General features: G+C 45.2%; 1 protein-coding gene across 4 annotated transcripts in view; it reads left to right on the top strand.

The window, feature by feature from the left end:
• SFXN5 (sideroflexin 5) overlaps window positions 1-26,796 on the top strand; it is a 117,775-nt gene that overhangs the window by 33,144 nt on the left and 57,835 nt on the right. For all 4 annotated transcript variants that reach the window (XM_045446471.1, XM_045446470.1, XM_045446469.1 and 1 more), the window contains 3 exons: window positions 7,122-7,148; window positions 7,622-7,676; window positions 9,657-9,682. In XM_045446471.1, coding sequence (XP_045302427.1) covers window positions 7,122-7,148; window positions 7,622-7,676; window positions 9,657-9,682 — 108 coding nt within the window. The remainder of the gene's footprint in view (window positions 1-7,121; window positions 7,149-7,621; window positions 7,677-9,656; window positions 9,683-26,796) is intronic.

Genomic DNA, 26,796 nt, shown 5'->3' with positions numbered 1-26,796 from the left:
GAGTGGGGAGAGAAGATGAGACCAGAGAGAGGAAGCTGGAGAGGCAGTTGGGAAGTTACTTATTGCAAAAGTTTTTGCAACCCAGGTAGAGATGTGAGATGCATTGTATGGGGCAAGGGGAAGCTACTGGAAGCTCTTGAGCAAGGGAGTAGCCTGAATGTGCACTGTGGTAGCATCAGTCCCAGTGCCAGGGGGAGGGTAAGTGCCCTTAGGGAAACCAGCCTGGAAGCTACTGGAGTGGGCAGGCGTAAGGAGAGCAGGTCTCTGGGAGCCCCTGTGGGCTGCTCTTGCCCATCATTCCACATCCCCCAGGGCCTGGGGACCAGCTCACCTTGTTAATTGCCTACTCTACACCCAGCGTAACGTACTGGTTGCCCAGAGGCCCCACGAAAGGGTGGATTCTGCCTGCAACCTGCCAAGGAGAAAGGGCAGCTGGTGTAAGAGATCCTGCAAGTCTCCTCCTCTGGCAGTGTGGAAATGGGGTCAGCTGTGTTTGGGCTTTGCTGAAAATAGCAGAGAAAATATGAGAGAGTTAAAAATACTTGCACCCAAAATCTTCTCTGGGTGTCAGCAGGTTTGCCAGAAGGTGGCTGAAGGGAAGGCTTGGCTGACACCTCCCCTTCCTTACCCTAGCCTTGAGGACCCCTAGCCTCTGACTCCTGGTCAGGAGCCCACCCCTCTAGGCTGGCCACGGTTTGTCCCTTACCATTAGCGCAGGGCAGGCAAGTGGCCATCCTAGCTGAAGCATTTGCAGGATGTGCTAGGTGTGGTGCTGGGCGCTGTAGGTGCATCTCTGGGCTGGGTCGCTGCGGTGGGCTCCTGGGGGGTCCCCCTATTCTACCTGGGCCCCTCTGTCCATTCCCATCACAGCTCGCAGAGTAATCTGTGAGCACCTACATTATTTCACTTGTTCCTTGGTTCCAGAGTTTCTCAGCCTCAGTGCTTTTGGCATCTGGGGCCACATAATTCTTTGTTGTAGGGGCTGTTCTGTGCACCGTAGGATTTTTAGCAGTATCCCTGGCTTCTACCAACTAGATGCCAGTAGCCCCCCTCCCAAGTCATGACAACCAAACATTGCCAAATGTACCCCGGATGCAAAATCACACCCCCCCCCCCACCCCCCGGTGAGAACCACTTCTCTACAAACTGGGTTGTGTCCCTGCTTTCCACTCAGAGTAAAAGCCATAGTATTTAGCACAGCCTGCAAAGCCCCCTTCCTTCTGTGATCTTGTCTCCCAGTAGTCTCCCCTTATTCAGTCCACTCCAGTCACGCTGGCCTCCTTTGCTGTCCCTCACACGTGCTGGGCAGGCCCACTTCTGCCTCAGGGCCTTCGCTCTGGCTGTTCTGGCTGCCAGAACAATCTCCCACTAGATATCTGCATGACTTACTCCCTCCTTCAAGTATTTCCTCCCATGTCACCTGAATGTAAATGACCCCAGGGCACCTAGGTGGCTCAGTGTGTTGAGCATCCGACTCTGGATCTCAGCTCAGGTCTTGATCTCAGGATCATGAGTTCAAGCTTCACACTGGGCTCCACGCTGGGCGTGGAACCCACTTAAAAAAAAAAAAAAAAAAGAAAGAAAATGACCCTGCCCACCTTGTACTGCTGTGCCCTCCATCCCCACTGCATATAAGCTTCATGAAAGCTGAGATTTTCAGTATTTTTTTCATTGATGTGTTCTTAATGCCAGAGCTGTCTGTGGCTGGCACATTGTAGGTGCTCAGTAAATATTTGCTGAATAAATGAATTTTCTTTAATTTTCACAATAACCTTGAAAGTAAGTATTCATAGCCCCATATTGCAAAAGAGGACGTGGAAGTGCAGAAAGATTAAGTAAATTGCCTCAAATCACATGGCCAGCAAGCGGGAGATCTGGAGTAGACCAGGGTTTGATTCCAAGGTGTGTCCTCTTCGAGAAGCTGCACGTATACAGAAGAAGTTACTGCTGCTAAACTACCAGGGGGATGTTTTTCTCCTTTTATGGATCTGTAGGATTGAGGGGGGGTACCTTTACCCCACATAGACTTGCATATGTACATATTACCTGGGAGTAACCATGGCAACAAAATTAATGGTAAGGAATAATGGGATTGGCCCAAGTGATAAATTAGGAAGTTTTTTTTGTTTGTTTTATGGAGGCATCCTTTGCTTTACAGAAGGATCCCCTTCGGGCTCTGTTTAATTACCTTCTGGAGGTTGTTTTAAATAGGCTCTGTCTTTGCTGCCTTTAGAGGTTTGGAGAAGCAGCTTGGAGGGAGGCAGAGGGGAAGGGGAGTGAGCCAGACTGGGGGTGGTTGCTCCCTTCATCTGGGTTTTGGGTGCTGGGGTATGCCCTGCTCCACACCCAAAAGGCAAGGCTTCTCCTTCTGAGGCCCACCCTCTGCCCCTTCCCTTGGCCTCTACGCGGGGTTCTAATAGGTTCGTATGGCAGCTCGGCTGAGACACTGGCCATTTCTGAAATCAGCAAACTTCTGCATTGTTCCAGCAACCTCTTGCCCAGACTGCTTCCCCCACCCCCGCTCTGTCCTCATTGCCCAAGCTGAGAAATCAAGCAAGGTCCAAAGTCTCACGTCCACATGAGTTCCAAGGGTGCGACTGGGGCCGCACCCTTTTATGTTCTGCCAGAAGCATGGAGTGAGATGGGCTGAGCCCAGAGAAGACAAGTCATGTTAAGGATTTTATAGGTTAAAGGTTGAGGAATTCGCAGGTTAAAGTGTAGCTACTTCACAGGCTGATGAGAAGATGCCAGAGGCTCCCCATTTAAAATAAACATTAAAAAATTTTTTTTCACATTTATTTTTTTTTTGAGAGACGGATCAAGACAGAGTATGAACAGGGAAGGGGCAGAGAGAGAGGGGGGACACAGAATCTGAAGCAGGTTCCAGGCTCTGAGCTGTTGGCACAGAGCCCGATGCGGGGCTCAAACTCACGGACCATGAGATCGTGACCTGAGCTGAAGTCGGACGCTTAACTGACTAAGCTATCCAGGTGCCCCTAAAGTAAACATTTTAAAAAAGGATCTACTGGGTACAGAGTTTCAATTGGGGAGGATGAAAAGGTTCTGGAGGTGGATGGTGGTGATTTCCACATAACAATGTGAATGTGCTTAATGCCACTGACCTGCCACTTAAAAGTGGTTAAAATGGTAAATTTTTAGGTTATGTATATTTTTCCACAATAAAAAAAGATGGAAAATAGCCTAGAAGTCCACTTATAGGGTACAGTTTACAATATATGCATCCAAGGTTTCTGTTAGGAAGAGTGGTGGTGATATGGAAAGATCTCCGAAATATATAGATGCCTAAAGGGAGAGAACAGTGAACGTCGGTGTGCTAACATTTAGAAACAGGTGCATGTGGTGGTTAAGACTGGAGACTTTGGAACCAGACTGCTTGGGTTCAAATCCCAGTGCTGCTGTAAGACTCTGGGCAAGTCCCATAACCTGTCTGTGCCTCCATTTGCACATCTATAAAGTGGGGAATGTACTAGTCCCTGCCCAAGGGGCTCTTGAGGAGATTACATTAGTTAATATGTACCAAGCCCTCAGAAGGGTGTCAGACTCCTAGCACTTGTTCACTAAATGTGAATGAATGAGTGAGGATGAATGGAGGGACAAATCTGAGTTAGAGGTCGTGCGCTCTGCCTCTGAGGCTTTGGAGGTGGCTCTGAGCTTTGGCTTCCTCACCCGGGCTGTGAGCAGGTTTCTGAGTATAAGAATCAAATAATTAAAGGGAGGGAAGGTGCTCAGCCCAGCGGGGAAGCATGGAATTATGTGTGAGGCTTTGTTATCGCCTCTTATCTGTGGCACTGGCCTGCGTGGTGTGGTGGTGTCATTGCAGGGTGGGGAATATGCCTGTGTGCGCTGGGTCCCTGGCCTTGCCGCTGACGCCCCCGCTCCTGGATGGGGCAGAGGAGGCAGTCCTTGCACCTGAGGGACATGGCTGTGGCCGTGGGTTACTAGCACTGGGCTGCGCAGCTGGACTTCTGTGGGAGGGGAGCAACAGGTGCTGGCGAGGGACATCAGCCACCGGGCTGCAAGGAGGAGGTTTGGAGACCCCAGGATGATGTCAGCTGACTCTCCTCCTCTTCTCGTGCCTCAGGCACGGCAGTCACCCTGGCCACACCAGGCAGCGATCTGCTCCAGAGGCTCCTGGAGAGCGGGAGAACATGAGTCGAGAGGCCGGGTAGGCCCGGGGGCCCATCTCCATCCTGCCACCAACCCGGAGGACCCTGGCTGAGTCACTTATTCTGAGACGAGTTGCTTTGTCTGAAAATAATCTACCTACCTCACAGGCATGTTGTAGGAATAAAGACAATCGAGATGAAGTTACTTTGAAAAATAATTAAGTCCCTTAAAAATAGATTGCTCATTTGAATGACTTCTCCTCTACTTTAGGCATTCATTGAGCACGTTCCAGGGGCTGAGTGAGTATTTTAGATATGTACACCTCATTGAGACCTCTGTTTAGTCAGGGTGAGCCAAGCACCAGAACAAACAACCCCAGATTTCAGGGACTTAGGCACAAAGGTCTATTTCTCTCTCATGTCAGAGTCCAGTGCTGCTGGGGAACAAGGCACATGCCAATGTCCAGGGCCTGGCCTCCTCTGCCTCGTGGCTTTGCTGCCACTGGCCTCCACTGGATCCTCTGCGGGAGGTTGCGGGGCCAGGCCTGGTGGAGGCGTGGTGAATGTCACTTCCACCCATAGTTCATTAGCCAGCACCCCATCACATGAGCCCACCTGCCCGTGAGGGAAGCTGGAAACAGGCTTCGCTGTGTGCCCAAAGGGAAATGCAAACTGCTGGGAGCATCCAGCATGGTTCTGCCCTACTCTTACAACAACCCATTTCACTGATGGAGAAACTGAGGCACATAGGCAGAGTAATCACACATCCAGCAAGTGATTTGAACACAGTTCTAATACCTGTTCTTTGTACTGTCATTTGATGTCTTAGACCAGTGTTTTCCACCCCAGCTGTTCATCAGAATCGTGGGGAATTTTTTCTTTTCTTTTCTTTTTATAAGAGTTATATAAAGAGATCTTGCACTTTTTTTTTTTAAATAAAATTTTGGAGCGCCTGGGTGGCTCAGTCAGTTAGGCATCCAACTTCGGCTTGGGTCATAATCTCCTGGTTCATGGGTTTGAGCCCCACGTAGGGTTCTGTGCTAGCGGTGAAGAGCCTGCTTCAGATCCTTTGTCTCCCTCTCTCAAGCTCATGCTCTCTCTCCAAGAAATAAACATTTAGAATAGGATAGAAAGGGGCGCCTGGGTGGCTCAGCTGGTTGAGCTTCCGACTTCGGCTCAGGTCATGATCTCATGGTCCGTGAGTTCAAGCCCTGCGTCGGGCTCCTTGCTGACAGCTTGGAGCCTGGAGCCTGCTTTGGATTCTGTGTCTTCCTCTCTCTCTGCCCCTCCCCCGTTCATGCTCTGCCTCTCTCTGTCTCAAAAATAAATAAACATTAAAAAAAATTTAAAAAAAATAAAAAAAAAAAGAATAGGATAGAATAGATTAGAATGGAATTTTAATTTAGAATAGCTTTAGGTTTGCTGTGTGCCCAGCACTGTGGGAGATACTGGAGGAGGGCAGCAGGCATGCCCCTGCCTCTAAGAAGCTGGACCTAGAAATGGAAGATTCTGATCCTGGGTGGGGAGTATGGGGTGTCAGGAATCTGAGCACAGGGCCTGGGGTTGCACCAGAGCTGGTGCTGGGATTGGAGGCGCACTGTATGAAGCCACTTTCTGAGCAATAGAGGATCTGCCTTTTATCACTTTTTTCTTTACCTCTTTGCTGTTATGCACTGACTCACCTTCTTTGGCCAACAGTGATTTTGCATTTAGTTTTTCTCTCTTCAGTCCCCTTTATCCCTAATTATTAAAAAAAAATCTACCACTTCTAATCTTTGAGGGTCTGGAATAGCAGACAATCAAATATGTTTGAAATGTATCTAAAATAAGGATAATTAGGCTGTGAATTAAGGCTTGAGGGACTCTGCTGTGAGTAAAATGCATAAACTTTAACATATCAATCTTATGCTTCTGTTTCTGCTACCCAGTAGCCTTCTGCAGCTTAATTTATATTCCAGATGACAATGCTGCTATATAAATGAAGCGTAACTGAAGCGTTCTCTTGTAAAACTCAAATCAACTGCTGGCCACCTCCTCCCTCTCACCCCATACCTTCTTGCTCCTTTAAAAATGCCCCGCCTTTGGTTTGCCCATAAATTTTGACTATGTTTGCTTGATTTCTTTTTGAAAGGTTTATCTTATCACATTTTAACATCTCTCAAATGGGATGAGTCTGTTAATTGATGGAGGTCTTGGCATTATGTTATACTTTTATTTCTTAGTGGGACATGCTAGTGTATCTTAGGATCAGTGATGTCTTAGATTCAATGAAATACAGTATTTGTGTCATTTGAAGGAACTGGCAATTGTTCTGTCCCTCCAGCCTGTCTCCTGTGCTGTGCTGGAGAGACCTCACTGCTCATCTGAAAGCAACTTCTCTTTATAACCTTGTTATAATAACAGCAACAATAGGAAAATAATGCCCACAGCAGTCGGCAGCAATAAAGCCCTTCCTGTGTGTCCAGCGCTGCGTCAGTCACTTTTCCTATTCCTCTTTAACAATGTTGGAGGCAGAGCTATTATCCGCATTCTACAGATGAGGAAATGGAGGTTCAGCGGAAGAAGTGGCAAAGCCAGGCATCCAGGCAGTCTGTCCAGCCTTGAAAAATCTGTGTTATGCTGCCTCTAGTGATTCTGGGAGACAGTTAAAGTAACTTCATTGAAATCAGGACTCCATACCTGGCCATACCTTAGAATCAACTAGAGAATTGCTGGAAGAATTTTTCGAGTAATTTTACAGCGCAGTCAGAGCAGAGGACCCTTGGTTGAAATGATCTGCATGAGAGACCTGAGCTCTGCTGTTCTGGGCTCCCTGATGCCACAGGCCCAGGGATGCTGCCAGTCCTGGGGGTGTCAGGACAGCCTGAGCTTCTCAGGCCCTCCGAACTGGATCTCTTGGTTAAAATATGGGGCTTTGAGACTTTAAATTGATATGTGCTTTGAATTTTTGTCCTTTATGTTCTTTTCCTTTTTCTCTCCCTTCCTTCCTTGCAGCTCTGGAGTGCACAGAAAATCAAGCAGGTAATTCAATTTTGGATTCATTTCCTTCCCTCCTCTCTGCTCTCCTGGACCTTGCCCTGCGCTGTCCTGGGGAATCATGGCTGTGCTGCTCAGCCTTGCCCCTCCCATTTGTCACGTGCTGCCCTGCCGTCCCTTCTTCCCCAACACCCAGGGCCTGAGTTTCTGAATGCCAGAGCTCAGGCCCCTTGCCTTCTCCTGGGCCCCTGAGCTCCTTCCCTGTGGGCTCCTCTACAAAATCCTTCTTACATGCCCACTAAATACTAGGCACAGGGGACAGAGGACCCAGTCCCACTCACCTGCATTCAGCTTTGAGCATTAATCAGGAAAAGTCCTGTTTGCTGCCCGTGTTTTGTTTCTCTTGCCTTGAATGGTGAGAAAGGACTGACCTTCCAGTCCTCCGGGGGGAGCTCTTCTTTCCCTCCCTCCTCCTCCTCCCCACAGTCACCCTGTGCTCTGTTCCCTGCTCTTGCCAGGCTATTCTACACCCAGATACCAATGAGAAGATCTTCATGCCCTTTAGAATGTCAGGTAAGCCCCTGGGACTCTCCTGAATCTGCCCGGCCTCAGTCGCTTACCACGGTCACAGCTGCAGAAGCATCCAGATGCACCAACCTGAGGAGGGGCAGAACCCGTTACACACACACGGCCAGTTTGCACCTCCGTATTCACCTTGGCTCGACCATACATGTCTCTGGCCAGGCCTTAGAATCACCTGTGGGGCTTTAAAAAAAAATGCGCCTGTCTGCCTTTTCTTCCTGAGCAGTTGGGGTGCAGTGGAGGCCTCCACAGGTGAATCTGGGGCTCCTTTTCCTGTTATACACCACCCACCTACAGCGGCAGCCTCAGGGATGATACCTGCTTCCGGCAAGCCCTATCTTCTCTCTCACCTACCTGTGCATACTGTGCTCTTTCCTTGCAAACCACGCTCCCTTAAAGGCACTTAATCCCCAGGCTAACTCCCTGGTGTCCGATCCTGCTGTTAACCTGTACTTCAGAAGGCATGAACTGCATTAGCACTACTGTGCACACAGGGAGGGTGGATTCCCATTCTGTGGAGACCAGTGGTAGAGGGGCTGGGGTGGGAAAGTGGACATAAGATCCCTGCCCCCAGGAAGTCCCTGCCCCCAGGAAGTCCCTGCCCAGTGGTCATTAGAGGGAAGCTCTGTGTGCATGAGCTTAGTAGCCCAGAAAACACTTGCACGCATGAGGCCTGGCCTAGCATGTTTGTCCTACCTGTAGTTCCGAGAGGCCACAGGCCCTGTCCAGAGTCACACAGCAGAGGTCAGACTCCCACCAGGGTGTTGATGCCTACTGCGTGGCATTTCTCAGTGCACTGGGGCACTCTTGCAGGGTGGGTGGGAGGGCTGTTGGCTGCTGCCTTGAGAAGTCCTCAGGTGGCTGGAGAAAGAGTCTCTATCAAAAGGTGTTCTCAGCTGAGTCAGTCAGGATCCCCACCCCCAGACAGCCTGACCTCGTGTGAGTGAGAGAACAAACAACCACGTGACCTCATCGTGCTGAGGCATTGCGTGCCCACGGACCCTCCTTGCTTGGCTGTGAGGAACTCCCAGGTAGCAAAGGCCTCTGGCCGAGCATCTTGCAGCTACGGCTGTAGGTGCACCGGGCCACAGCGCGCTCTCACCTGGGGCCTGGATCCTCTTGTAATTCTCCAGTCAAACCTGAGGCCCATCTCCAGAGGAATGCGGGCAGTAGAGTGACGGTTCATGTGCAAGCACAATTATGCACAGTCAGGATGCGAACCTTTGCTTTAGATAACCCAGATAAGTGTGGTTCTCTGCTGTCCAGCCCGCCAGCTGACTGCCTGCCATAAGCTAGAGGCCAGGGACACAGGGCCGCCCACTGACAGTGGGAGGTGGAGGGCAGCAGACGGGGCCTCCGATAGTCCAGGGAAGCGAGCGGTGAGGAGACAGTGCCTGGGGCCTGCTCTACTGAGGATGTTTAGGCAGGGTAGGAGAGATTTTAAAGAGTACCCCTGGCACTTAGAGGTACACATCTCAAGTGTGTGGAGAGTTCCCCTTTCAGAACTGAAGTAAGGCTGTGTGCTAGAAAGGTAAGCTGAGAGAAGAAGGAGGACATTCTGGGGCCTTTGAAGGCAGCATGGTGTGTGTAGTGGGCGTGGGCAAGGGACACGGTGCCTCCTGGAGGAAATCATGGAAGGAACACCAACTGTAGCACCAAGTGCATGGTGTTCCCAGCGGTGGGCAGCCCTGCCCTCAGCAGAGGGCTTCTGAGTTTTGGAGTGAGAAGTATCTGGCCAAAGGGGAACAGAGAGAGGGTGGCTGGGGGACCTGGGGGAGCCCTCTATCTCGGGGAGGGCTGAGCCGGGAAAAGGCCCGGGGGCTAGAGGTGCCTCCTGCCTCGCTGACCTGAGCTCCCTCATCAGGACCATTGCCAAGACCAAGTCTAGAGGTCTCTTCTGGTGCCTCTCTTGAGGGGTGGAGTGGGATGAGGTGGGACTGTAAGACCTGACCCTTTCCTCTCCCCTCTCAGGTTACATTCCTTTTGGGACGCCAATTGTAAGTACTGCCTTCAAAGGGTTTTCTTTTCTAAAAAAGTGTTAATGTATAACTCTATATCGTAATAGAGTTATGTGATAGAGTAATATCATAAATATTTGAGATGTTGATTTAAGATTCATTCCTGGAGGGGAATTAGCAGGTAAAGTAGTATGCATGTCTTTTTAAATCTCTTGGTGTGTATTGTTGAACTTCTTTCCACAAAAGTGTGCCAATGTGCAGCTAAGACAGAGCCTCCAAGTGCATTTGTCCCTGCACGTTCCCATGCTGAGTATTGCCACTAGGACATGCTCCTTACAAAAGACTTTTCCCAAAAAGCTTAGGAAGTCAGAGAATAAGCATGCCTGCTGAAACCCAAAGTTTGAAATTAACTCAGAGTGGTGCTTGGGTGGCTCAGTAGGTTAAGTATCTGACTTTGGCTCAGGTCATGATCTCACGGTTCGTGGGTCTGAGCCTCACATTGGGCTCTGTGCCGACACTCAGAGCCCGGAGCCTGCTTCGGATCCTGTGTCTCGCTCTCTCTCGGCCCCTGCCCTGCTCACGCTCTGTCTCTCAAAAATAAATAAATGTTAAAAAAAATTAAAATTAACTCATAAAGGATTCAGTATTCTTTGTTTAGTTTTGGAATCAAGGTTAAGTTTGCTCTTTAAAAAAAAAAATATATATATATATATACATATAACACATGTATAGAAGGGTGCATTCATCATAAATGTACAGTGTGGTACGTTTTCACAAAGCAAGTACATCCAAGTAACCTGCACTTAGATTCAGAGCCTAGCAGCATCTCAGGAACCTCTCGTGTACCCCTCAGTCACTACCCCCACAGGGAATCACTTTTCTGACTTCCTTTACTATATTCCAATTTTGCCTATTACTGAATTTTATATAAAGGATATCACCAGGATGTACTTTTTTTGGTCTGTCTTCTTTCCCTCAAAATTATCTGTGGGAGTCATCCATACTGTACGGACATCCATATTGACTCACCCATATTGGTGTATGTAGTATTAATTTGTTCTTTTTTCATTGCTTTCTGTGTCATATCGCATTGTTAGAACTATATCAAAATTTACTTATCCATCCTCCTTATTTTCTGACTTCCTAAGCTTTTTGGGAAAACTCCCCTGTAAGTAGCATGTCCTGGTGACAATACTGGGGTTTGGAGTGAACAACAAACAGTGCTGCTTTGTACAAGTCTTTTAGAGGGCATTTTCCCTCACTTCTCCTGGATTATACCTACAGTGTTAAAGAGATAGCAATGAAATGCAGCGTGTAATCCTAGAGCTGGGATCGGGACCAGGGCAGGGGTATGTGTGAGATGGTATTGTGGTCTCTTGGAAACTGAACATACATTACATATGATGTGAGTCAGTAACCGTACTTGTTGGCGTTTCCTCCAAGAGAAATGAAGACATATGTCCCCACAAATTTCTGTACACAAATGTTTATAGTGGCTTTCTTCGTATTAGCCTAAAACTGAAAAATGGTAAGAATGACCAACAGATAGTATATCTATGAGTGGAAACCTGACTGGGAACAGAGTCATGGCTTAGTCTGAAAGTTTCCTATATATCTCATAGATCTCATTCCTTCTCTGTGTATTTGCAGACCCCCCTTCTGTAAAAAAGCGTTTTCCCATCTGCCTTTCCCTTTTAATGTTTTTTAAATTATCAGTAAGTATGGTGGGTGTATTTTTTGTATTTGGTTAATAACAATTTACTTCTGTCATTATTCATTTTCATATGCAGATTGTCCCAAATGTGACCAGTAGGAAACCTTTAAAGCAGTTTCTCTGTCCATTTGACAAGTCCTCTTTATCCTTTGATACTTTAGTACTTTTTGGCACAATGTATAGATACTCCAGACTCATCTTGTGATCTCTGCCCCAGTCCTGGAATCATGCATTTCTACAAACAGCTCTGATTCTCTTCAGAGAAGAATGGTATTTAGAAACCAAGATCTGAATGCTTAGGTGTGCTCACTGTTGCCGGAGCCTCATTGTTTCTAGGCCCTCTTAGCATGCATAGCTAGGAAATACCACTTCTTAAAAATGATGAGTTTATGCCAATACCTTGAATCCCAATCCAACATCTCAGAGGTCTTCCTTCCTCCCATTTCATATTTATATCCCCCTCCTCCCTGAATGAGAAGCCAACAAACATATGTGTACTCGCTTACCAAATCTTGCACACAAATGAAAGAATTTCAGAATTGCTATATCAGTACTATTCCCCAAAAGTGTATTAAGTGAAGTTCAAGATTTCTTTGAAGTTCTTTTTGTCCTTGGACTCTATCCTCCTGAGGGTGTACAGTCACAGAATTGTGGTCAAAAGTTATTTGAAGTAATGTTTTTCTTCTGTGTGGTTATTTGTTTGATATACAGTTAGGTTTATGTGTTATTGTTGGCATTCAGTTTTAGTTGCTTCTCTGTTCTTATTGATTTTTTTTAATATCTAAAATATCAACATAAGTCAAAGCTATATAAAAAGGCATGATAAACGTTCCATTCCCTGGGGCATCTGGGTGGCTCAGTTGGTTGAGCATCTATTGATTTGGGCTTAGGTGATGATCACAGGGGCGTGGCATTGAGCCCTGCATTGGGCTCTGCACTGAGCATGGAGCCTGCTTGGGATCCTCTTTCTATCTCCCTCTGCCCCTCTCCCCTGTGTGTGCTCTCTCTCTCTCTAAAATAAAATTTTTAAAAAGTTCCACTTCCCTTTTCACCTATCCTGTGTAGGTAAACAATTTTATCCGTCCTATTTCTTTTTCTAAAAATAAGCAGATACAAATATAGGTCCCATTTTTTCTTATACAAAAGGTAGCATGCTATATATACTCTTTTGCACATTGTTTTTTCCACTTAATCACATATTCTAGAAATCACGACCCATCAGTTTATACAGGTCTTCCTTGTTCTGTTTTTTTTTCTTTTTAACATTTGTTTATTTTTGAGAGAGTGCAAGGAGGGGAGGGGCAGAGAGAGGGGGACAGAGGATCCAAAGGGGGCTCTGCTGACAGCAGCAACAGCAGTGATGTGGGGCTTGAACTCACAAACTGCATGATCATGACCTGAGCTGAAGTCGGACGCTCAACCAACTGAGCCACCCAGGTGCCCCAACATTCTTTTTTTTTAAATGGCTATCTAACTGTCTATTTTGTGGAAGTGGCATAATTTATTCAGCTAATTTCCTTCATATGGACATTGAGACTACGTCCACTATATTGCTATGATGAATTATGCCAGAATGGGTAATCTTGTGCATATCATTTTGATATAGTTAGAGATATATCTTGAGGGTAAATTTCTAACTTCTGTGTAAGGACTAATTCAATAGACATTTCTGGAAACCCTAAACAAGAAAAAAGATGCAAATAAAAATATTAGGAATAAAAAGTACAATAACTGTATATACAATGGAACTTTAAAAGATCAGAATGCATTAAACAATATGGGGTAATAAATCTGAAGACCTGGAAGAAAAGGGCACATTTCGAGGAAAGCACAGCTTCCCAAAGACCACCAAGCAAGAGGAAATACGGGATATGACTAGACTATGAATAACAAGAAATTAAATCAGGTGTTTAAAATATATGCACCGGGGGCGCCTGGGTGGCGCAGTCGGTTAAGCCTCCGACTTCAGCCAGGTCATGATCTCACGGTCCGTGAGTTCGAGCCCCGCGTCCGGCTCTGGGCTGATGGCTCAGAGCCTGGAGCCTGTTTCCGATTCTGTGTCTCCCTCTCTCTCTGCCCCTCCCCCGTTCATGCTCTGTCTCTCTCTGTCCCAAAAATAAATAAAATAAACGTTGAAAAAAAAATTAAAAATAAAATTAAAAATAAAATATATGCACCAAAGAACGAACAAAACATAACCACTAGACTCCCATGATCTTCCAGATGACTACTCTTTATTTTTATTTTTATTTTTATTTGTTTAATGTTTGTTTATTTTTGAGAGAGAGAGACAGAGCACAAACAGGGAAGGGGCAGAGAGAGAGGGAGACAGAGAATCTGAAGCAGGCTTCAGGCTCCGAGCTGTCAGCACAGAGCCCGACGCGGGACTTGAACTCACAAACTGTGAGATCATGACCTGAGCCAAAGTTGGACCCTTAACCGACTGAGCCACCCAAGTGCCCCTCTGGATGACTACTCTTAAAACAATAGCCAAACTCGATTTTCATTATACTCAAGGAAGAGGATAAAAAGAAGAAATGTTCCCAGTTCATTCATGAGGCACTTTGAGACCAATACCAAAGAAGTAAATGGAAGAAAGAAAAATTGTAGGCTAATATCACTTATGAAATTACAAATAGAAGTCCAAATGAAATAACAAATTGAATCCAGCAATGCATTAAGACATGTCATAACCAATTTTTACTAAGAATGATAACATTAGGAATATATTAATAGAGTTCATCACATTAACAAATTAAAGGCGAAATGTGATAATCTCAGTACATTTAGAAAAATGATTTGGTAAAATGAAACATAAGTCCATTTATGACTTTTTTTTTAAAAGAGCAGATTAGATTCAGAAGGGAACGTTGTTAATTTATAGAGGGTCTATCCAAAAAAAAAAAAAAAATCCCAACCCCAAAGCAAGCAACATTCTTAAAGATGAAACAGATGAAGGTAAATTCTTAATGTCTGGGACAGGGTAAGAGTATCTGATATCCAACATTTTCCTGGAAGACTAGCAAATACAGTAACACATGACAAAATAAATCAGTAGTAATAGGATTGGAAAGGAAGAAACAAGAACATTCATGAGCATAGGCAAACTATTAGAACTACTATTTTTGAAGATGTCTGGATGTAAGATCAGTATATAAAACATTATTATAGGCCTTTGGACCTATAAAAAACGTCTAGAATATAATGTTTAAAAAAAGATAGTATTTACAATAGCACTTAAAACTATAAGGTACCATAGCAACATTTTTTTTTTTTTTTTGGGTAGGAAACAGTAAAACTGCTTTTATTTGAAGACAACATGATTGTGTACATACAAAATCCTAAGGAATTTTCCAAAAAGTGGCTAGAATTAATAAATAAACTTAACAAGGTAGCAGGCTACAAGGTCAATATACAAAAATCAATTATATCTCTCTATACCAGCAGCAAAAAGCCTTATACATCATTTACAATGACATAAAAGATATAAAATCTTCAAGAATAAATGCTTCAGAGGTTATACAAGATTTCTCCGCTGAAAATTACATGCGTTGCTGAGAGAAATGAAGGAAGACCTCAGTAAAGTCAGATATATACCTTGTTTGTGGATTGAGAGTCAATATTGTTAAAATGTTAATTTTCTCCAAATTGAGCCATAGATTCAACACAATCCCATCAAAATCTCAAGATCTTTGCTGTAGAAATTTACTAGTTAGCCTAAAATTTATGTGAGAATTACAAAAGACCTAGAATAAGCAAAACAATTTTTTATTTTTTTAATTTTTTAAAAATATAGTTTATTGTCAAATTGGCTGACATACAGTGTGTAAAGTGTGCTCTTGGTTTTTGGGGTGATTCCCATGGTTTATCGCTTACATACAACACCCAGTGCTCATCCCAACAAGTGCCCTCCTCTCTGCCCATTACCCATTTTCCCCTCCCACACCCCCCTATCAACCCTCAGTTTGTTCTCTGTATTTAAGAGCCTCTTATGGTTTGCCTCTCTCCCTCTCTGTTTGTAACTATTTTTTCCCCTTCCCTTTCTCCATGGTCTTCTGCTAAGTTTCTCAAGATCCACATATGAGTGAAAACATATGATATCAGTCTTTCTCTGACTAACTTATTTCACTTAGCATAATACCTTCCAGTTCCAGCTACATTGCTGCAAATGGCATGATTTCATTCTTTCTCACTGCCAAGTAGTATTCCATTGTATATATAAACCACATCTTCTTTAATTTTTTAAAAATGTTTATTTATATTTGAGAGAGAGAGACAGAGTGTGAGCAGGGCAGGGGCAGAGAGAGAGGGAGACACAGAATCCAAAGCGGGCTCCAGGCTCTGAGCTGTCAGCACAGAGCCCGATGCAGAGTTCGAACTCATGAGCTGTGAGATCATAACCTGAGCCGAAGTTGGACGCTTAACCGACTGAGCCACCCAGGTGCCCCTGAATGGACATTTTTCTAAAGAAGACCTACAGGTAGCTCACAGACACCTGAAAAGATGCTCAACATCGTGCATCATCAGGAAAATGCAAATCAAAACCATGAGAGGGGCGTTTGGGTGGCTCAGTCAGTTAAGCATCCAACTTCGGCTCAGGTCATGATCTCACAGCTCATGGGTTCGAGCCCCGCATTGGGCTCTGTGCTGACAGCTCAGAGCCTGGAGCCTGCTTCAGATTCTGTGTCTCCCTCTCTCTCTCTGCCCCTCCCCCTCTCAAAAATAAATAAACATTAAAATTTTAAAAAACATAATGAGATATCACCTTACCCCTGTCAGAATGGCTGAAACCAAAAAGATGAAATAATAAATGTTGGTGAAGATGTGGAGAGAAAGGAACCCTCGTGCACTATTGTGGGAATGTAAATAGGTGCAGCCACTATAGAAAACAGCATGAAGGTTCTCAAAAAATTAAAAATAGAAATACCATATGATCCAATGATTCCATTACGTATTTACCCAAAGAAAATGAAAACACTAATTCAAAAAGGTACGTGCACACCTATGTTTATTACAGCATTATTTACAATAGCCAAGATATAGAAACAATTCAAGGGTCCATCCTGAATGGATAGGGAAGATGTGGTATATCTCTATGTGGGACATTACTCATCGATAAAAAGGATGAGATCTTGCCATTTGTGACAACAGGGATAGACCTAGAAAGTATCATGCTAAGTGAAATAAGTTAGACAAAGAAAGACAAATACCGTATGATTTCACTTATATGTGGAATCTAAAAAAAACAACAAACAAAACAAAAAAACAAATGAGTAACCAAAAAGCAGAAGCAGACCTATAATTACAGAGAACAAACTGTTGTTAAGCCAGAGGGAAGGGGGTGGGAAGGTGGGCAAAATGGGTAAAGGGGACTGGGAGATCAGGCTTCCAGTTATGGTATGAAAAAGTTAGGGGAATAAAAGATTTAGCATAGGGAATATAGTCGATGGTACTGTAATAGCGATGCATGGTGACAGCTCTCTATTTCTCTCTCTCACACGCACACACAAAGTATCCCTGTTTCAATGAATATTGTCTTGAATTCTACTTCATCTTATATCAGTGTTTCTATTCCTGTTTTGTTTATTTGCTCTGTAAATCATTGCCCACACCTTTATATGAGTGACATTTTGTTTCTGCATTTTTTGTATTATATGTCTCTTGACAAAATGTAGCTGAGTTTTACTTCTTCACTCAGTTTGAGAAACACTGTCTTTAATTTTAATAATAAATGGAACCCATTCATATTTGTTCTGCTACTGGTTATTGTGACTACTTATCCAAGCCATCAAATAGTTTGTTGTTGGTTTATTAAGCTTTGCTATTGTTTCCACTTCCTTTCCTGATTTGTACTAGAGTGACCTTTTCAATGGTCCTTTGGTTTCTTAAGTAGTTTGGAAGGGAAACATCCTACTTTTCTCTAATTACTATTCATCTGTAATATTTTATAGAGTGGTCCTATTATATTTACCCTATATTAATAATAAATTATTCAATTAATAATTGAATAATAAATACGACCTCCTTAACCCTCCCCACATAGGAAGAGACTTTTTTTTTTTAATGTTTATTTGTTTTTGAGAGAGAGAGAGAGTGCAAGCAGTGGAGGGGAAGGGAGAGAGGAAGACACAGAATCTGAAGCAGACTCTAGGCTCCAAGCTGTGAGCATAGAGCCTGTCGTGGGGCTCAAACCCACGAACTGTGAGATCTTGAGCTGAGCCAAAGTTGGATGCTTAACTCACTGAGCCACCGAGGTGCCCTGGAAGAGACTTTTAACATACCATTTTCCTCTATTCTCTGCTTTACCATTTTACCCATACACACCTGCCAAGATTTTGGAAATAATCTGGAATCTCATCAGATTTTTGAATCTTTGCTTAATTAATACCTGTATGAAACTTCACAATTATTTAGGCTTTGTGTGTGTGTGTGTGTGTGTGTGTGTGTGTGTGTGTGTGTGTGTGCGCATTCTATGTTTGGCTAGAGCACGTCTGTGAATAATATTCAGAGTGTGTGGGCAATATACTTTTTGAGTCCTTGCATATCTGGAAATGTATTTTTTTTCTCTCTCATACATGAACAATAGTTGGCCTGATTCTCTTTTCCTTTGTAGGTAAACCTCCCCCACTCCCCTTAGGATCCTTTGGTATTTTTTCTTTTTATCTTTGGAGTTCAGAAATATCCTCAGGATTAAAAAAAAATCTTCTCTGTATATTTTATAAAATTATACAAGTAATACATGAATATGTTCTTTGGAATTCAAAAATACCACCAAGACTTTTTAAAGAATATTTTTAAAGTTATACAAGTAATACATGAATATGTTCTCTCAGCTCAGAATTCAAACAACGCAAAAAAAGTAGAAATTCCTCTGACAAGTCTCAATCCCAAATCTGCTCCTAGAAGTAACCTCTGTTAGAACTTTGATGTGAATTTTCAGGGTTTTTTCTAGGCATTTGCATATATATGAATCATCATTTAAACGTTCTTTTTTGTTTTGTATTTTTTCCATTAAAAATACAACAGTATACTTATTTGTCTACAATTAGCTTATTACATTTAGTAATTTGGCTACATAAAGATCTGCTTCATCATTCATTCATTCGTTTTTTCCTGCTGAGTAATATTCTCTCCCCCAGTGATGGACTTAGGTTGTTTCTGATTATTTGCTATTAGAAATAACAGTGCTGTGAGGCTCCTGGGTAGTTCAGTCAGTTGAACGTCCAACTCTTGATTTCAGCTCAATTCATGATCCCAGGGTTGTGGGATTGAGCCCTGCATTGGGCTCCATGCTGAGCATGGAGCCTACTTGAGATTCTCTCTCTCTCTCTCTCTCTCTCTCTCTCTCCCTCTCCCTCTCCCTCTCCCTCTCCCTCCTCCCCTGCTTACCTGCTCTCTCTCTCTTTCTAAAACAAATAAACAAACAAAAAAGAAATAACAGCACTGTGAAAAATTCTTGTGAAATTCTTCTCACCCAAGTATGAAGATTTCTCAAAGGCCCATTCTAGAAAGTGAATTTGCTGTGTAAATAGGTATACACATTTACATTTTTGATAGCTATTGCCACATTTCCCTTCAGGAAGGCTACATTTCACTACACCTTAGTAACATTGGTATTTATATTTTTAGATTTTTTTTTATGACAACCTGATGGGAGAAAGGTAGCATCTCACTATGGTTTTAGTTTTTGTTTCCCTGAATACCAAAAAGCTTGTGCTTCTTTTCATCTATGTGCTTACCATTTATATTTCCTCTTCTGTGAATTACCTGTTCACATCCTTTGTCCATTCTTCCATGGGCTGTGTTTTCCAAATTAATTTTAAGAGTTCTTTATATACTGGGTGCTAATCCTTTGAATTATATACATTGCAGATCTCTTCTTCCAGCTATTTTTTCTTCATTCTTTGGTGTCTTTGTTGTGGAAAGTTTTAAATATTGACATTTTAAAATATAACAATCTTTCCTTGGATGGGTTTTGAGTTCTGTCCCCCTCCCCTTGTCACCTTCATCTCCTTTATTAAAATTACCAGATTTGTGAGGTTTGTGTCTAGGAGTCAACTCTTGGATGTATTGATCAATTCTTCTATTTTTATCTTCTAATTTATTCATTTCTGCTTTTGTTTTTATAATATCCTTTTTCCCTCTTTCCCTTGGTTTGTTTGTGGTGTTTTAGTTTGGTTTGTTTTTTTTTTTTTTTTTACTTTTTATCTCAAATACTTTATTTATGCTCATTCTTTCTTTCTAATAAAAATTCTTGGGGCTGTGAATTTGCTTCTGAGTATATCTAATACCTAGCTGTATCTAATGTGTTTGTATACAGTGATCCATGTTTTTATTTTCTAAATAAGTTTGAAATTTCTGTTTTGACTCTTCTTTCATCAGGTAGTCAGAAGAACACATTTTGAATTGCAAGTGGTTTGTTTTTTACAAATGTGTTCTTTTCTTATTATTTTCTACTGTGTTGTATTTTCAGAGAGAATGATTCTGCCATTGGAGATGTATTGTGGTTTTCTCTGTAGCATACTATACGATTATACCAGTTAGGAATAGGACCATCTGCATATTAAAAATTTCAAAATAACAGTGGCTTAAAGAAAATAATTTATTACTCCCTCATGTCAAAGAAGTTTGGAGGTAAGTGGATCCCCATAATGCTACCAGGAACCCAGACTTCCACATTTGTGCACCATTCTCAGTGCTGGCTTCTGTCATCAGAATCCCCTCGTAGCCCAATATGGTTGTCAGAGTTCTAGCCATCCATATTAAAGAGTCAGAGTTCACATCCATATTAAAGGGAAGAGTAAAAGAATGTACTTCCCAACAGAGTCAGTTCCCTTTATGGAGACTTCTTCAATCTCTCATACAACATTTCTGTTTATATTTCATGCAGAATCTCCCAACTATAGGAATTCTGTTAGTAAGCAAGAAGAGAAGAATGGTTGATATGTAGGCAAAGAAGAATCTGCCATAATAATTTTAATAAATATTCCATCAACACTTGAGAAAGAAAGATGCATCATTTAGCAATATTGTTTCTTTGCAAACCAGAGAAGTTGAATTTGGGGCTCATTTCCCCATAAGAGGCCAACTGGATCCTCACACAATTAATGGGTGCCATCAACTAGGATGAACTAGATAACCCATGGGATACCAGCACTGTCTCTAGTTGACAAGGTGTTATTGAGGACACCCCATCAATTTCCACTCTCTTCTTCCTGCCCAAGACAAGTCAGTTGTCTCAGGGTCCCTACAGCCTTGGAGGAGGCATCCTGGGAACTTGGGTGCCGTCCACTCTTGTGTTTTTCAGGGGTTTACTGCTAAAGCAGATGCTGTGAATGTCCTATGAGGACCAATCCTCTCCCAGCCTGGAACAAGCACCCCTGTGAATAAATGTGTAGCATATGGGAATACGGTGCCCTGGCTCTGAGATCTGTATGAACACTCGATTGAGGTGAATGGGCAGCGAGAGCTGGGACATCTCCCAGCAGGCCTCAGTGGCAGCCAGAGCCAAAATGGCAATGCTCACCCAGTCCCCACTTCCTAGTCCCAAATATTCATATTCCAGGATTCAGAATAGCTGGCCCAGAGACCAGGTCCTGAAAAGAGCCACTGGATGAGGCACACCTGTAGCCTTCCATCCTGGCACTTTAACGTGGCTAAGAATTCAGAGGGCTCACTTTCTCCTTCCCTACTGGGCCACTGCCTTGCCTTGTATGGAAGGGGCACCATGGCCGTTCCGGCCTTCTACCAGAGCCTGGCTCCCTCTAGCCACATCAGCTTCCCTAAGGCCCCCACCATCACCTGGTAGCACTGAACATCTCAGCAAATGCCTGGTCTGAAGGGGAGTGAAGGTTCCAGTCCACACCTTAGGGAAGCCCCTGGTGTGATAGAATGCGTAAGAAATATATACATGCAGAAGCCACTAAAATGCTTACCAAAATAGAAATGGGGTGCTGGCAAATGTGCTAGGAACCGGGTCCCTGAGTTATGAAGGGAAGGGGTGATTAAGGCTGGCAGATGCCTCAACTGAGATGCTTCTGGAAGCAGCATCCACGCTTCCTGCCTAGGTGAGCATCCCCAGCCCTGACCCCTGTGTTGTTCCCGCCTTGCCTGAGAGTAACCCCGCCCCCACCCTGCTCGCTCTCCAGAGCTCAGGAGAAGCGAGCTGGTTTTCTCCCAGAGGCTGGTGCCAGTTTAGTCAGCAGATTTCACAGATCCACTGGCACCCGTGTAGCGTCTTATTTTAAGCTTAACATTTGAAGATGGGAACTTTTCCCCCTTTGGTGTGTGGCAAAGAGATCCCAATTTATACATAAGCATGGTGGCTAAGCCAGGGCACCAAGGCTGTTCCCCAGGCTAGTGCAGTTCATGCTACCTCTTCCTTGGGTACCTTCCCAGAAGAACCCCGCCAACCATGGTTGCTTAGAAGTGGCACTTCTGTTCCCAGGTTTCCACTAAGAGGTGTGCAGCACTGTCCTTTCCATGCACGTGCGGCTGGGGAGAGGCAGGGCCAGTATTCCGAACCCTGTGCTATTCTCTCTGCGTTTTCCCACCTGCCAGCCTGCACCCTGCACCCTTGGCTACCAGAATGTCGCAGATGCCAGCTTTCTCTTGCGGGCCCGAGCTTCTCTCAGGGGCCATTTGTGTCTCCCTCCTCACCTCTGCACTCCCCGTGATGCTGCTGTCCTCCTCTCCCCTCCCCCCGTCATTCTCAAACTCTCAAAACTCAAGGCTCCAATCTCCCATATCCAGGTGGGAGACTGAGGAGGGCAGACCGGGAGCATCTGGTCAGTGAGTCCAGTGGCCTTGGGTTACATCCAAACCAGATCTCTGTCTTGGGACATTCAGAGCTTGGATTCTATGCTCTGAACCCTGCACTGCACGTGCGCACGCGGACTTAAAAGCCTCAGAAGGTGCAGGTGTGGGTCATTTCACCTCCAGGGGGAGGAGGGGTAGACCACAGAGGGTTCATTTCACGTGAGGATTTGGCTGTGTCCCAGAGCCTTCGCGGTGTCTCCCAACCCTCCTCATCCCAGACTCTGCTTTTTCACACATTTAAATGCCAATCACAATTTCTCCCTGGCCTACGTCCGTTGTAACCCGACAGCAGTCAGTTTGGCCTGGTTCGCACCAGAGGTGTTACTCAGTTAAGCTGGAACTGACCAGTCAGGGACAAACATTCATTGGATAAACGATATTCTCTTTAACTGGTTGGGATCCTTTAAATAGCACCCCTCATGCACTGAAGTGTTACTTTTCAGATCGTTAGCCACATAAATCAGAAGATGGAGACAAAGTAGAAGGAAAAAACAGGCAAATTGTTGAGTACTGGGGCCTGTGGTAGGTCTTTCAAAAATGAAGAGGGACATTTTGGAATTGAGTGAGTCAGTGTGGAGGACACAGGTACGATGCCAGAGGACTGTCGCTTTGCCAGTGAGGACTCCCAGGTATGTGAGCAGTGAATGTCGATGGTTTCACCCGTCGGAAGCCTCTGGAAGTTCTTGAGGAAGACAGACTTTAAGCAGACAGATTCTTACCACGGAGAACCAATACTGCCAAGAAGGCAGGCAGGGTGCTGAGGGAGCGAATGACAGGGGACCTAACTCCTCTTGAGGGTCAGGGAAGTCTTCCTGAAGGAAGTGACAACTAGGCTGAAACCTGGAGGATGAGGAGGGATTAGCCAAGTAGAGAAGGGGTGGAGATGACAGGGACAGTGCTGTACCCTGTACTCATCCCCTGACTTGAGTTTCACCACCTCATTGTTTTGACACACACTGTGCTTCCTCTCTGGATTTTCTGTGCTTTTTTCTTTTAAGTTTATTTATTTATTTTGAGAGAGAGAGAGAGAGGAGGGCGAGGAGGGACAGAGAGAGAGGGAGAGAGAGAGAATCCCAGGCAGGTTCTGAACTGTCAGCGCAGAGCCTGATACAGGGCTTGAACTCGCGAAGCATGAGATCATGACCTGAGCTGAAACCAAGAGTCGGATGCTTAACTTCCTGAGCCACCCAGGTGCCCCTGGATTTTCTGTACTTATAAAACATCTTTCTCCTACTGCTCGACTCTGTTTTGCATGGCAGCAGCCTGAGGGAGTGAGGGCTGCTCAGTTCTCTCTTTCTGAGCATCGTAGGACATTGTGACCGGCGGCCTTGCTCTCCTGTCTTCATCTTCAGCCATTCGCATCCCACCTCCAGCCAAGCAGATCAGGATATTTGGGGGTGCCCCTCTCCCACATTGAGACCTTATCTCTCTGCAGAGGTTAGAATACTCTGAATGAGGAAGCCTGGAGTAAAGGTGTGAGCCAGTTGCCATCTGGGTGCCATTGGCCCCATTCTGGATTCTGTCCTGAGATGAGCCTCAGGCACAAACCCCCCATCTTCTGGCTGGCCAGGCAGCCCCAGAGTTGAGCTATTGGTCACCAGGTGGAGTGATAAGCCGGGCTGCTCAGGAACCAATCTCACTAGTGAAGGCATAATTCAAGGGCATTAGTAATGGTACGGAATTCTGAATCAGAAAGGACATCATCTGCAGCCTTCCTATGTGGCAATCCCTGTATTTAAACAGCTATTGCTACCTCCGTGCTGTGTGGCAAACATCCGCAGAATTTCTGTGGCGACCATAAGAATTTTGTTCTTAGAGGTCCGTGGTTACCTGGGGTCTAGCTGCGTTCGACTGTGCTTGACTGAGGCGGTACTACGTGCCATTGCAGGTCTGGGGTCAACCGGGAGTCAGCCAACGCAGACTGTACTTTGCTTCAAACGTCTCTCCTCCTCCTTTGATGAGGCCTCTGAGGCCTGGGCTCCAAACTGGCACACTGCCACTTCCTCCCACATGCTTTTGGCCACAGCAAGACATATATGTCCAAGCCAAGCAACGCCAAGAGCATGGAAATATATTCTTCCCGTGTCAAGGGCATGGATGCAGGGAGGAGTGAAGAATCGGGACCTAAAACTCTGATCTGCCCCTCTCTCCAAGAGCGTGCCCTCATGCCATGCAGGGTTTTAATACAAGGAGTAAGGAGGAAATGGGTGATGGTGGTCATGGTCACAGTCCATCATAGATCTTTTGCCTGGCCAAGAATTCATGTTCTTAATAATGAATTAGTAATGTTCTTCCAGTGTGTAGTGTGGACCCAGCTTTGTGCTGAGCGCTTTGGGGGACATCAGAGAGAAAAACCCTGATTCTACCTTCAGGAGCTCACTATTGAGGGATGAGGCTTGTGTTCAAGGACAAGATGGGGGCAAGATGAAGCTCGATGGTGTCATGCAGCCTGTGGAGTTCAGAGAAAGGAGAGACCGGCAAAAACTAGAAAAGGATGAGGCAGGAGGAGAGGAATGATACGGACACCTTATACCTAGTGAGCACTTGCTGCCCACCAAACCCTGGGCCGAATTCTTTCCATGCCTTGCTTCTTCTCATGGCCGTCCAGAGAGGTGCCAGGATGGTGCTCATTTAACAGAAAAAAAAAAAAAAAAAAAATGGAGGCACAAGGGCTCAAGTAACTTGTGTGTGGTCACACAGCTGGTAAATACCAGAGCCAGGATGTGAGTCCAGCTCTTCGTATGACCAGAGCCTGCATGTTAGTCACCGGGGCCTATGGCCGGCCACTTGAGGCGAAGGGGAGCAGCGAAAGTAGACAGATGTGAGAAGAAGACAGCTGCCAGGGGGCGGGAACTGTGGAGGGGACCCCAGCCGTGTTATGAACTATAAATGGGAGCAAAGACTGGATGTGCGATTTGGCCAAGGTCCTGCAGCAAGATAGGGTGGAGGCTGGGCTGGAAATTCTGGCTGCTGGCTCTCCTTCCACTTTCCCTGGTACCAGCCGCTTTCTGGGCTCTCTCCACCCGTCTGCGCGGCCACGCCTGAAGCGCTTCCCTCTTGGAAGAGGTGCAATCCACTGGCATTGAAGCCGGGTGGACTGGCTCCCTCTCTCCATCCATCTCTTTCCTCCTTTCTCCTGCCATGTTCTGGAAAGGGCAGCGTGGGGGAATGTGGGCAGGTTGCACCAGAGATATACATCTGAGAACTGAAGGAACATTTATTTTTAATTTAGACTTAAAAAGAAAAAAGGAAGTTATAAAATATCTGCTCTTGCTCCTGGGACTGTGCAGATGGTGCTGCGTGTTGCCTAATAGGGAATGGGGCTGGCACCCATGTGCTCCCGGCCCCACCAGCCTGACTGTAGGACCTGGAAAGTGGGATCGCTATTCCCCTTGCCTCAGCCTCAGATGGTTCCCGTGGGTCCGTTTGGCCAATACAGCACGGGTTTCCACTGCCTTCTAACCTCACCCTCCCCAGGTCTGCTGATTTTTCTGCCTCTTCTAATGAGACCAGTCTCTCGGCTGTTCTGCTCCTGTGAGTGTGCACACGTGTCCCCTGCCCCACGCACGCACACGCACGCACGGCTCAGCCCCATCCTACCACCTACTTCGGCAGATAGCCACAGCATGCTGACCTCTCCCTTCTTTAGGTCCTGTTCGGATGTTAGAAGTTACCGGCTTGACATGACCAAGTACCTGATTAAACCGTCTGGTCATTTTCATGTCCAGATGTTATAAAGGATATTCTCATACATTTTCCTGTTTGGTCTTTGTGCTTACTGTGGTTAGGTGCCATATATTCCTCTCTTCCTGTTTGCTCCATTGGGAGCACCACGGAACATGGTGCATAGAAGGTATTTGAAAATGGGCATGGAGTGTGACTCTTCCTTTGTGCTCAGGCGAATGAGCTGGGAAAGGAACCCCTAAAATCAGAGAGTTGGAGCCCTCAAGCCAAGAGTGAGGAGACCTTTCTGACGTTCTCTCTAGTTTGCTGTGAAGCCTTGGGCAAATCACTGAATTTCTCTAAGCCTCAGTTTCCCCATTTGCAAAATATAGAAAGCAATCTCTATTTTGTCTGCGCCCCAGCGTACTAATAAGAATCATGGTAAGTGACATAGGGGAAATTCTTAGCAAAATCAATCAATCATTCAATTTCTTTAAGAAAGCATGAGGGGTCAGAGGTGCCCAGCATGAATATCGGGCCCATGTTCCAGCAGGAGGTTGGGACAGGAGGCTGGTCGGGTTTGGCTAATAAGGTTACAAGCTCACAGGTTACAAGCTGTGTGTGTGTGTGTGTGTGTGTGTGTGTGTGTGTGTGTGTGTGTGTGTGTGTTACATAGGCCTGGGTACTATTTCAGTTTCGTTTAGGACTGTGGTTTGTTCTGGAAAAGACTTGATGTCACACAAAGACAATGCCTGCCACCAGAAAAGACAAGTGAAGGCGAAAGTGAGACAAAAGTTTAGGAATGGGAAGAAGCCAGGAGTGAAGTTTGGGCACAAAATACATGCGGTGATGGTTTGTACAATTAACAAATATGAGCTGTGGAGAGCTGGCCTGAGGTTCTTGACAGTCAGTGCAGAGAGAGACACAGTTAAATGCTTAACGTCTACAAGACAGATGC

The sequence above is a fragment of the Leopardus geoffroyi genome, chromosome A3 (genome assembly GCF_018350155.1).
Source record: "Leopardus geoffroyi isolate Oge1 chromosome A3, O.geoffroyi_Oge1_pat1.0, whole genome shotgun sequence".
Lineage (NCBI taxonomy): Eukaryota > Metazoa > Chordata > Mammalia > Carnivora > Felidae > Leopardus > Leopardus geoffroyi.
This window is presented reverse-complemented; position numbering and strand designations above follow the sequence as displayed.